Here is a 13,134-nt window from a genome sequence, read left to right as displayed (position 1 = left end):
TGAAGCAAAATCCTGAACCAAAGATGTGTTTTGTAAATACTCAGTGGCTTACCAAACTTGATACAATATTTGGAATGGGTTTGAATAAAATCCTGAAGATATATTTTGCGAGGACTGTGTTAATTACTGCAGTCCTGTCTAAAATTTGTCTCTAACTCTTGGCAAAACCTTGGCTTTCCAACAGTAACTGTAGAGAGAAAATTAAGATTGTAATCATTTACTGCTTTTGATAAACTGTGCATTCACCTGTTGTTGTGGTTGCTGCCTTTCAGCTTTTCCGCCGTGTGGCTGCTGCCTTACCTGGGATGGATAGCACACCTGAGAAGAGCAAAGAAGACAGTATCCTTGTCTGCTACTCAGTAGCTTTCTTATTGCAAGAATTAACAAGGTTTCCTTGTTGCCAGCGCAACATGCTGCAGGGCAACAGGCTTGGTGGAAGACTTCACACAAGGACAGCTGGCTTGCTGTCCTTGACAGATTGAGGGTGGGCATGGACCTTGATTCAGTTACTTATGCTTTGCAGTGATGTAACCTTTATATTATAATGCTCACCTGCATGTGTAAATGGAGGAGCTGTAGCCAAGTGTCCCTGGCCACTCGTTACACTGGGGCCAGTATTGAGCTTTTGCTGTCTAAGCTTGGGGTGTAATGTGTTTCGATTTGTAATATTTCTTGGTTGATGCAGACATTCTTCGGACAGTGCTGGGTGAAGCCAGTGTGCTCTTCAGTGTGCATCTTCTGCTAATGCATCTTCCCTTCTCCAGAAGGGAGACTGAGAGTCTAATCAGTATTATTGGAGAGAAAACTGTCAAGTGGGGCTTAGCTAGAGCTCATCAAACTCAGCCCCTAAATGACTATCTCAGACTGAGGGGCAGGAACATAGCCTTTGCCAAAGCAACAGTCCATAGAAATCCATGACTTGCCCATCTATCCATCTAATGCTCTAACAGTTACTAGTGACTCCATACGTGCACAAACCTGGTAATATAGCAGGGAGTGGAGACTGTCAGGGGTCCTTGAGAAGCATGCTTCATAGGGCTAGTGATTTGCCATAAGCTGTTTATGGAGAAAGGCCGGTTCAGATTTATAGTGTAAATGCCCCAAATCTCAGGTCACACTATTTTAAAACTACAGGAAGTTGCTAACATGCTGTAGTCAATTTGCTGGCTTCTATTAGGGAGAGTAGGTGCTGTACTGGCCCATGTATCCTGGTTCAACTGTTATAACAGCAGCAGCAGCCTTGGTTGTCAGATGTCAATCTATAGCTGTTATTTTAATACTTCTTTTTCCAGCCTTGACCTTCACAGAGGCAGCAGCACTCTACCTATGCCTTCAGCCAACTGTTGGCTCTGGAGATGTCTGCTTCAAAAAATTAACCTCATAGTTCCTGGTGTTGATGCCTGTGTACCAAGCCACTAGGTGACTGCTCTTGGTACCCAGTTCTTAACTATAGAAATCCCCAATTTCTGGATTAGGTAAAGTCTGTGCTTTGTGTGATTTATTGGACTTGAGTTGTATTGTGATGCTTTGCCCATGACTTTGGCCATGACCTCTCCTTAACTTGTTTTTTTCCAGTGATTGACATCAAGCTAGAGAAACCTCCTGAGCAGCCAGTAACGGAGAGCGGCTGCTCCTGCTAAAGTGCCCATTGTATAGCAACACTTTCCCTGATTGGCCAGTCTCACTGAAGAGCATCACTTCTCATTGGCTAGGCAAATCTACTTTCTGTGAACTGAAGAAACAGCTAATCAATCTACTAAGTGAGCGAGCTCGCTGTTAGCTGGTGGGGAACAGCCCTGGCTGCCCCTTCTAGTGCATGGTATGAGCCCTGAGTGCAGAATGAATGTCTTGTCCCCTTTTAGTTGTTGCACTTTGGCACCACGGTGCCCTTTACTCCATCCCACACCTTGGGCCTATCTGCACAGGTGTATGTTCCTGTGAATGTGACAGAAAAGCTGCCACATTAGGGAAAACAAAAATAAATCTGGGGGTTGGTTTTCCATCTCCCCAATTGTCAGTTTTCCTTTCACTCCAGTAATGTTTTCTCTCCTGTTTCCACTCCCTCTCCTCCCCCCCAGGCTTCTCCTTTAAAACTACTCAGTCTGTTTGCCAGTTGGCGGTGATCTAGTCTCTCTCTTTTGCTCCCTGCAGAGCGTGCACAGTACTAGCTTTCCAGTTCCTCCCTCCTGTGGTTGGTCTTGGCCAAGTCCTGAGTCTTCTCTTTTGAGGTTTGTGAGAAGGAGTTTCCCTGCCCTTCTCACTTCCTACATGAGCACTTCTATTCCCGATCTGCTGTAGCACAAGCCACTGATTGTTTGCTTCCTTTGACCTGTGGAGGGTAGAATCCCCCAGGATCACTGGCTTCAGTGGGAGCCTTTACCCTGGGGAATGCTGACAGCTGCAGGGGAGGAGGATAGACAGACTTGCTACAGCAGTCAGTCTCTGTGGGCAGCCCGCCTGACTTCCTCTGTTGATGTCCTGGGCTCTATCTGCAAGCTGCAGCTGACATCTAGACTGTATCACTAGGATGGCATATTAGGACTGGGCATCCCAGGTCCCCTTCTGGTTCTTGTCACCTGCAGACGTACAAGGTGCGTTTCTTGCGGAGCATACGCAGCTTGCTGTCTGCTAGCCAGACAGGATACAAGCTGTATAATTGCTAGTTATACAGAAATAGAGCTTGCACTGCAGAAGTGGCTCAGGTCACAGTGCCTGCCGCTCCAGCCAATGTAGTGGAAGGGCAACTGAGCATCTCGTGTCACCAAAATTCATTCTAGTGGAACAGCAGTTTTACTTTTTTAAACTATCTATTATATAGCCTAGGAAATAGAACATGTCTGCCCATAACCTTGCAGTGGCCTTTGCTGGAGAACCTCCTTACCCCTGTATGTGGGGAAGATGGTAGGTCATCAGTCCCAGCATCGGGACAAGCAGTTCGGAACTGATTTGTTTCCCACCATCAAAAGGGGATGACGATTGGATTAAATATGGGGATGTGTTGATTTTTGTGGCCACTTCTGTTCCATCAGTTTCAGTAGAGAGAACATCTCCTAGTGATTCTTACGATGGTTTTAAGGGGGATTTTTAAGTGATTTTTACCTCTGTGCTCATTCAGAACCCTGCTGTGATCAGGCTTGTCCGATGTACAAAGAAAAGATGGAGACATCCTGATAGATCATCCATTTGACTGCCTGGTAGTGGTGTTAGGGTACATCTTAAAGTGAGGAGAGAGAGAGCAGTAGAGCAGGGACTTGGGTGGGAAGCAGCAGTAAAAATTGTATGCCCCTGGTATACTACCTGGTCACCCCTTCAGTTAATGCCCTTTTCATGAATCCTGTGTCCTATACAGGAAGAGGGAAGAATTGTCACTTATCTGGATGAACTAACTTGATCCCTGATAGCTGAGATTTCCCTTTTGGGAATACCCATAATGTCAGGATTGGCTCTTCCAGTTGTGTTCACTTACTGGCCATGGAGCACCAAGCTACTGGTTGTTAAGGTAGATACATTTGGTATGTGGTCAGCATTGTCCCTTCCTCTCCATGAGCTGATCAGCAGGGAGAAGCTGACATGTTTTGTTCTTTGTTTCTTCTTCCTATTCTGGAGTGTTCCCTTTTTCCTATCTGAAGCCCTCAGTCACCTAGTCTGAGTCCTCTAGAACCCACCCGAGGGTGAAGCCCTGTCCCCATACTATGTATATACTCCCTGTTGTGTGGGAATTGCTGATGTTCTGTCAGTGTCTGTGTCTGCAGTAGAACAGGTTCCGCTCTCCCCTTCTTACTGGCAGACATATCCTGCCACTGTGTTGTATTGTTCTCTCGAGTCACTGGACTTTCTTTTTTGGGGGAAGAGGATATGAAGGGGAGAATAAGTAATTGGGAGGGAAAACATAGTGAAATAAAATAGTTCACTTTCCACTGCCTTCCCTATGAATGTGCATAATAGTGAGTGTGTGTCTCTGGCCCTGCTGTCTCCTAGCTGTTAGCCAAGTAAGTGTGACTATTAATATGAATAACGACTGTCTGACCACAGCCGTGTATCACACTAAATAAAGTTATTTCACCAACACCTTTTCTGTGTTTAAGTGCTGTTGCCGCCATTCATTTTACTCAGTGCCTCTACCCCTGCCAATTTATCTGTGGAAGAAACAGGTAACAGGCTGTTCCATCTAAATGCCATTATCCAGCCATGCATATTCAGCCAGGCTTTATGGGTTGCTTGAAAAATGTCTTCTGGATTCTTAGTATGTCTCAAAGAACCTCTCAGAGCCTTTGGGTTAAGTTACTGTTTCTACCTGGAGGTTGTGCAATCAGTATTGTACTTCGTCCTATAACTCTAATCATTCTTAGAGATGGGTGTACAAAAAGTAAATGAACTAGTTTCATCCACTTCAATGTGAACTATGAAAGCATGCCTAGCAGTTGCATAGTTTTAAAGCACTTTACAAACCAACTGTGAATAAAAAGTATTGTGTAGTTGATGGGAAAGCCAAGGCTCTGAGAGAAAACTGCAGTGCCTTCAGATGATGGTGAGTTGGTCATAGGCTTGGGAGTAGGTTGCAGGAGTCCTGACTCCCAGCCCCAACACCCACTGTCTCCTGCTCTAACCAGTGTGTACCACTTCTGGGAAAAGAAAATTCATGTGTGCCATTTGTCAAAGAAAGGAGAGGCAGAAATGTTAGTTGCTCATTTCCAAGCAGCCTCAGAAATAGGAGGTGCTGACCAGGAAGCCCGAGGCAGAGTTGCTCTGCCCCAGGCTTCCTGGAATCAGCCACTGGTCAGTTTCAGCAGCAGCTGACTTGGGGAAGCCTGGGTTTCTTAAGTTGAATCTGTATGTAAGTCAGAACTGGAATCCAGATTCAGCCGTGGTTGAAACTGATCAGTTTCAGCAGCGGCTGACGCCAGTTCCGACTTACATACAGATTCAACTTAAGAACAAACCTACAGTCCCTATCTTGTACGTAACCCGGGGACTGCCTGTATTTCATTGGTTGATAAGAACTTCCACGTTCTGCCTTCAAAATGTACAAGAGTCTCGGCGGCAAAGCGGAAGCACCCGCATGGAGCCCAGGGGTTCCACACGGCATTCTAACTTTGAAATGAACAAGAGCCCCAGCGGGGACTCTTGTACATTTCAAAGTTGGCTGCCGCTGCACCTCTGCCCCCACTCCCACGGAGCTGGAGGGAACCAGCTTTTAAGCCAGCTCCCTCCAGCAGCCCCTTTCTCTCCCCCCTCCCCCCCGCTGCCTCTTTGTGATAGAGGCAGCGGGGGGGGGGGGGGGAGCGGAAATGACTAGTCAACCAGTGTTTTGCCTATCCAATAAGCTTTTGCTTATTGGATAGTCGACTAGTCGATTAGTCACTTCCACCCCTACCTCCATCCAGGTTCTTTCTCCTGGAGTGATGGGCGGACATCTTGGTCAGCACCTGAGGGAAATTGATGAGGCATTTCACAAGAGTGTGGTGCCACCGATGGGGTGTGCGTGATGAGGTGTGTAGAGAAACGCAAACAGCTCAGTAATTTCTGGAGGAGCCAATCTGACACACCCTCCATAAATGTGTGCCAGGATATCCCTCTCACCACAGAAAGGACAGGTGTCACGCGTTGCTGATGGCTCCATGGAGGAGCTGCCAACTGCTATGCCTGGCTGTCTGTAGGACCAGAGTGGAGTACAGGCTGGCTCACCAAGGTTCCTCACCCTCCTCAGGCAGCAGCAGAGCCCACCCCTTCAAGTGGGATGGGACGTAAGTGTGAGGAAGTGGATGGTGTGAAGCATTAGCATGTATCAATGTTTTCTGGTCATGCTGTAGAGACAGACCATCATTGAGCCAATTTGGATGGTATCATGGGGTAGGGGCCTAATGAGTTCTAGGGGATCAAGTGTAAGCAGAAAGAACCTGCTTGAGAACAATGAGATAAGTGGAAGGCAAGGCTGGCTTTGCCTCCTGGAGCACAAGATGGAGGACATGCAGCATGGGAGACCCATGAACAGGCCCAATGCCATGGGATCTACTCAGTCTTTCCAATCGTAGCCCGAGAGGTCTCCAATTCTTGTGGCACCCACCAGGGGCAAACCTTTCCTGCACCAAGGGGATGCCACGAACTGCATGCAGAGAAAGGGTTGTGTTGCAGGGATTCTATGGCGAGATCCCCCTCCCCCCGCCCACACACAGACTCCATGGTTGCTATAGACCTGGTTGCTGAAACTAGCTTCTAGGCTCTAATGAGGTCCTGGTAAAAGACTTGTAGCTCAGAGAGGTCTTGCTGAAGACAAATGACCTGCTGGTTGCATCAGTGGTGGAGGAGGAAGTGTCTCCTAGCATGCCTCATTCCAGCATACCTACACTACCACAGAAAGTAGGAGTGGACACCAGGCCTAGTCTGTCCTTTCCAGAGGAAGACTCAGGACAGTACTGCAAGTCAGTGCAATCCTAGCTAGAAAAACTCCATTCTCTTTTTGCTGGAGGTTCACCAGGTTTCCTCAGTGTGAGGAAGAAGGAAAAAAAGTGCTTAACCTTAGGAGAAGTGAAAGAAAGGGGAGTAAGAAAGCAGCATGTGACTGAGCTAGAAATGGACAATAAACTGGCATGGGTGCATGGGGTAAAATATCAAGTACCTTCATAGAGCCTTCTGCTAGACCTTGTCTCCACTTGTGGGACTAGAATGGGGGTGGGCTGGCTGGAGGAGGCCCATTAGCCCAATGCAAACGGAGGGGAAGGGAATTGGGGGGATGTCCAAGAGGACACAAACCCACCTGTGCTTGCAAAATTGGAGTTTTTGCTGCAGCAATACCAGGGTAAGCAGGTGGGTGGAGGCAAGCAGATAGATGGTCTTCAGGAGCAGTGGTGGGAAAATCCCAGGTGTACAGGGAATAGGCCCGTCAACAGGGGAGGGCAAAGGGGGCAATTGTACCTGCTCTTGGTAGACGTAAGGGGACCCTGGCTGCTGCTGTGGCAGCCCTGCCCTGTTTCTTTTAAATAGCACTGCTGTGGCAGTGGCTATAGGGTGTCCTGGACCTTGGATCCGTGAAACAGCATGGTGAGAGGGGGCCAAGAGATCCCTGCTGCTTTAAGCCCCCGTGCTCAGGTCTGCAGAGTAGCAGGGGAGGGGCAGAGCTCCCTGCTACTTTTAAGAGTGGCAATAGCAGCAATGAGAGCCCCCATGGTGGGTCTTTTCAAATCCTCTGCTGGGCACTGGGGTGAAGGGCTGTGGGGCTCTCTGCCGCTTTAAAGTCACACAGCAAGATAAATGGAGGTTATGGTGGCAGCTTGTGCCATGCAGTGTGTGCACAATTCTGCTGCTGCTGTACCCTCCCTTCTCCAGCTCCAAATTGGGGTGACGTTTTCCTGTTTAAATCTGTCCCTCCATTCCCAGGCTGCACATCTAGTGATAGCCAGGAAAACCCCTGGGTCTGTGCAGTTACCAGCCAATGCTTCCCCCAACCCCACTAACTTTCCCAGCCCGTACCAGCCAAAATGAGATTGTAGCTGCGCTGAAAGGTAATTTCTCCCAGTGTTTGCTTTGTAGACTCAGGAGAATATTGTGTTCTGCACCTTTCATACTGGAGTAGCAGAGACTGCAGGCACCCCTCCCCCAATGTTGCTCTGTCCTGAGGCACCTCTGTGCTCCCGGGGCCATCTGCTCACTGTACAAGGGAGGGTTAGAGGGTGCTGATGGCACTCCTATCCCTATCTCTGCAGAGCGGGGGAGGGAGACAAGGCTCAGGAGTGAGTCTTTTTAAGACAGCTCAGAAGCCCCAAATTTCCTCAGCAGCCAGCACATAATCTCTTATCACAACACTGCAAAGGATCCAAGGTCAGCGGGAGGCCAGGCTGATTCCCTGGAGTGCCCCGCCAGAGGGCAGTTGCGGTGTCACAGTGGCCAACAAGTTTGCGCGGCACACCTCAGCCTAGCCGTTGGCTGAGCGACAGAGTATAAGGCCCAGCCTGAGGTGCAGCCTGGGCTAATCGTTTAGAAGGCCCAGCCCTTGGGCAGGGCGGGGCAGATAGACAAGTGCTTTACACAAGCAGTGCAATTGTTTACAGTTTATAGGGCCCAGCCCTGGGTCAACGGGGGTGGGGAGGGGAATAAACATTTACCAGGAGCAGTTCAACAGTTTTGAGCAGGGTTTCCCAACCTATGGGTCGGGACCCCAATATGGGTTACTATTACATTTCAAAAGGGTCACCAAGTGTCTCTCTGGGTGGTTCTGCCCTCCCTCTCTCCCCCACCCCCATTTTTGAATGGCCTTAGGTCACCCAAGTATTCCTGAATTGTCAAAATGGGTCCCCATCTGAAAAAGGTTGGGAACCACTGGTTTAGAGCTTCAGCTGGGTCCCAGCTGAGCAGGGGTCCGGTCTCCTCACTAGTGGAGAGCCGACAAGCACAGGGGTTTTTTCCCCACAGGGGGAGCTGCCACCCAAGGGAAGGGATGGCAGGGGGACGCAGGCCCAGTCACTCAACTGCATCCCAGAGCAGGGCCCTGATAGTGGCAGCGCTGCAGCCACAGGGTTGGCAGGGATCCGGGCTGCTACATGCCAACTAGGTCTGTGGGTCAGCAGGGATCCAACCCACAAAGAACTGCCCACCCTATCACCATCTCCTCAGCCACCCCAGGGTTGGCTATCCCTGGGCAGCTTCCTAGTTCCACCTGGGGGTCTACCAGGCTTCGGCGCTGCTCCTCGGGGTCTGCTGGCGATGGAGGGGCTGGCAGAGTATCCATGGGTTCCAGCTCAGGTAAGGGCCCTGGTAGGCTGGTCCAGCAGAAGTCCCGAAGGGCTTGGCATGTCTTCAGGCCTTGGCAGCGGTCGCAGCAGCTTGGGCCAGGGATTGGGGGCCAGCAGGGGTCCTGGCGGCCCAACCCAGTCCTCCCATTGGGGGCAGTGCAGCTGAGCCCTTCACTGCAAGAGCTGAAGCCAAGCATCTGGCCTGTTTGGCTACTAGGTGCTGACTAAGCTCTAAGCTTTATACTCTTAGTCCTGCCTTCCAGCTTCCCGTGAGCAGGGCTAGGTGAGGCTGGACCTACCCACCAAGGGGTCTTAGAGGGCCCCTGCCTCTTCTGGGTCAGAGGGAGGCCATGTTGCTGTCCCAGACTCATTACAATCACACACACGCCCAAATTCCTGTCACTGTGTGACACTCACCTTCTCTCTCATCATGCTGTCCTGTTTCTGTGCCTCTCGGTATAATAGCCAAGCTAGGCCCACCTATACCTATGCCTACTGTGGGCATACTGGTGGCAGAGTATTGCTGCCCTGGAGCACCCGCTTCCCTGTTCTCCGGGGCTGGGGAGACTGGGGCAGTGCGTTGCCTGCCCTCCCTGTGCTTTGGGGTAGGTGGAAGGCAGCTTGGCTCCTGTGGGGGCAGGGCCTTGATAGAAGGAGCAGGGCAGAAGCAGGGCTGTGATGGGGCTGAGGGCTTGCCTCCCCCAGCCCTGCCTTCATGGACCACTCATGCTTTTAGTGAAGATTTGATCAAATGGAAAGAAGGTACCAGCATGAGATTTCTAAAGATAGCTCAGTACTCAACTCAAGGTTCTTCTTCCAGTGGTCCCCATGGGTGCTCCACTCATGGTGTTGGGCTCCTCCTGGCTGCAGCTCAGAGGCTTTGAATAGCTGTATTCAACCGGGTCCTGCATGCCTGGTGTGCAGCATGCGCCCTTTGATCTTTGCACGCACAGGGCTCTCCTCTCAGTTCCTCTCAACTGTCACTGGCCACAGATGGAGCTCCAATTCTCTCTTCATCCCTTCAATAGTTTCTCAGTCCCCTCAGGGGATCTGTAGTTAATTACTTGTAAATAGTTAACCCTTTGTTGACTGCTCTCTTAGTTAGCTACAAAAAAACCCCCAAAACAAAAAACCAACTTGTTAACATTTTGTTAAAATCAGGGCTTCCCCAGGCTTCCTGCTGTCACTGACTAACAGCCTTAGCCACAGGAGTCTAACAGATAAGGCTTTTCACAGGAGGAAAAGTTTAACCCAGTCATGCTTGGATTTTCAGGCTTCAAAAAGTGTGCCCTATGCAGCGAGCCCATGCCAGCCTCAGATGGGCATTCAGCATGTATATGCTGTTTAGGGGAAAACCATATTCCCCAAAAATGTGGGCACTGCTCAAAAATGACAGCCCGCACCCGCTGTGACAGAGAAATGCGCCTCAAGATGTTGCTGCTGGACAAGGTGTTAGACCCCAATAGGATGACTGCTGGACAACGTGAGGGGACCCAGAAGAGAAGCAGCCTACATCTGGCAGACACCAGCTTCAGTGCCACCAACCTGCAGGAGAGCGGACAAAAAATATTTTGTCCCGTCCAAGAATCTTGAGTTCCTCTTTAATCACCCACAGCCAAACTCACTGGTGGTAGACGCAGCACAAGAGCGGGCCAAAACACCACAGTATAAGACAACACCAGATGTCAAAAAGCTAGACCTATTCAGCAGAAAAGTATATTGCTCGGCAACCCTGCTCCTACGCATTTCTAATTATGTCGCCTTGTTACCGAATCACAACTTTGACAATTATGAAAAGATAGCACAGCTTCTTCAATACCTGCCAGAAAGCAAGCGTTCCCTCTTGTGCAAGAGGGTTTTGCAGTGGTACGAGCGAGTTTGCAGATCTTGCAGGATGTGGTGGACACAGCAGCCCGCACCACTGCGACTGCAATAGCGATGAGGCATTCATCTTGGCTTACTTCCGCAGCAGTCCCAAAGGAGCTTCACACTAAAGTGGAAGACCTCCCATTTGACAAAAACAAGTTGTTTGCAGAAAAGACGGATGAGGTCCTCCACTCTGTAAAAGATTCCCGGTCTACGCTCCACACCCTGGAGTGGTACACACACCCCTTTTGGTGCAAGAGATACTATCCATACCAGAGAAGGTACGGACACCCCTCTCAGAGACAACAACAAAAAGAGAAGATAAGTTCATAAAAAAGCCCCAGAGGACATTAAAAAAAAAAAATCTCTCATGACCAGGGTTTGACTAAAGTGCAGTAAATAGGACCTAGAACCACATTAAACAATGTGGACAAAACAAAATATTGAATCAATAAGTGAACACTGCCCACTAGTACCGAATGAGACAGTTTCCTGCAGAAAAACAGTATGGCTACGTCTACACTGGCCCCTTCTTTGGAAGGGGCATGCTAATTTTGAAAGTGGGAATAGGGAAATCTGCGGGGGATTACTTTGAAGTAGGAATAAGAGATCCTCCGGAATAGGGCTTTATTCCGGAGGATCGGGCCAGTCTAGACGCTTTTTTCCGGCTTTTCCCAAAGCCGGAAAAAAAGCGGCGGCCATGTTTATTTAAATCTCGCGGGGGATATTTAAATCCCCCGCGGATTTCCCTATTCCCACTTTCAAAATTAGCATGCCCCTTCCGAAGAAGGGGCCAGTGTAGACGTAGCCTATGTGATTATGTAACATAGTGTATATGTGCAAGGAGACAGAATTAAGGGGAGGACTGATGGGTTTTACAGGCAGTCTTAATTCTGGCCTTTTCTGATTACTGCACACTTGACGAGCAATTTTAAGATTTTTTTAAATAGAGAGTTTAGGGTGTGTTATTTGTTTTGTTTCTATCATTACAAATCAGTAATTTTTATGACCTGGACTCCTCACTTTCACAGAGAGTGGAGAACAAGAACTGAAACACACTTTCTGTCAGTGTCTACATCTGGAACAAAGAGTAAGAAAGAAATTTTCTCAAAGCACAAGTGATTCTCCTGTGTAAAAGGGAAGAAGAAAACGTGTGTTTAACCTTAGGAGAAGTGAAAGAAGGTAAGTGAGAAAGCAGAAATGGACAATAAACCAGCATGGGATCCCAGGGCAAAATATGAAGAACTTCCTCCATAGAGCTCCACTGGAATTCTCAGAGGGGTAGTTGTTTTAGTCTGTAACCGAAAAAAGATACAAACAAACAATGAATGGTCCTGCAGCACCTTGGAGACAAACAAAAATATAAATAGTATCAAGAGCTTTCCAGAGCACAACCCACTTTTTCAGATGAATGGTACAAGGAGTCCAGAAGTGCAAATAAATAGCAGAAAAAGAGGGGAGATGGGGCAGGAAAGAGAAAAAAAATCTTGTCAATTATAGTGTCTGCTAAATAAGGTTAATAGAGTGGGCTATAAAAGCTTGATACTTAGCTTTCAATGTCATTAGGGGATTGACTTTATCCACCCATTCAGTTCATGTTTTTGTTCTAACCTTAATTAAATGTGTCAAATTTGAAAATGACAGAGTTGGCATTGGATTTCTCAGTAACCTGCCCCTGCAAATAAAATCTGATACCAGATCTGTCCATATATCTATACAAGAAACATCATCACAGGACTTAATCACATAAGCCACCACATCAGAGGCTCATACAACTGCACATCCACTAATGTGATATGTGCCAGCAATGCCCCTCTGCCAGGTATATTGGCCAAACTGGACAGTATGACAAAGGATTAATGGACACAAGTCTGATAGTCGAAATGGTAACATAGAGAAACCTGTGGGGGAACATTTGAACTTGCCCAGACACTCATTAATGGATCTAAAAGTGACCCTACCCTTACAAAGCAATTTAAAAAAACAGCTGGAGAGAGAAACTGCTGAGCTTGCCTTCATTTGCAAATCTGACACATTTAATCAAGGTTTGAACAAAGACATGAACAAGATGGGCCACTATATTCAACACCCTAATGACATAAAAAAAATAAGTATCAGGCACTTACAGCCCACTCTGTTAGCCTTATTTACCACAAACACTCTAAGTGACAAGATTTTTTTCTCTTTCCCTCCCCATCCCCTCTCTTTTTCTGCTATGTATTTGTACCTCTGGACTCCTTGCTCCATTCTTCTGAAGAAGCGGGCTGTGCCTGCGATAGTATCTACATATGTATATGTGTGTACAGATGTGTTAGTCTTTAAGGTGCTGCAGGACCATTTGCTGTTGTTTTTAAAACCCTAACATTGACATGGCTCATTACGAGGACTGTGAATAAGCCATAGCCCGTCGGGCCGCAGCACCAAGTCAAAGGGAGCGCGCCTAGCGCAGACCACCTGGCGCAGCTGCAACCTGACATGTCCACGGAGCACCTTGCCCTGTCTCACCTGAGCAGTCCTGTGGGGTGTACGCGCTGCTCAGCTG

The 13,134-nt window shown here is 48.4% G+C and overlaps 1 protein-coding gene across 3 annotated transcripts in view; it reads left to right on the top strand.

Moving 5' to 3' along the window:
• Positions 1–4,068, top strand: part of RAB41 (RAB41, member RAS oncogene family) — a 29,854-nt gene extending 25,786 nt beyond the window's left edge. For 2 of the 3 annotated variants that reach the window (XM_075940795.1, XM_075940797.1), the window contains exons 7-8: positions 273–339; positions 1,576–4,068. In XM_075940795.1, coding sequence (XP_075796910.1) covers positions 273–339; positions 1,576–1,640 — 132 coding nt within the window. In that variant the 3' untranslated portion in view covers positions 1,641–4,068. Of the gene's footprint in view, positions 1–272; positions 344–1,575 lie in introns of those variants that run through there. The other variant, XR_012906873.1, reaches the window with a different exon arrangement.
• Positions 4,069–13,134: the final 9,066 nt, after the last annotated feature.

This window comes from Pelodiscus sinensis, chromosome 13, assembly GCF_049634645.1.
Source record: "Pelodiscus sinensis isolate JC-2024 chromosome 13, ASM4963464v1, whole genome shotgun sequence".
Taxonomy (NCBI): Eukaryota; Metazoa; Chordata; order Testudines; family Trionychidae; genus Pelodiscus; species Pelodiscus sinensis.
This window is presented reverse-complemented; position numbering and strand designations above follow the sequence as displayed.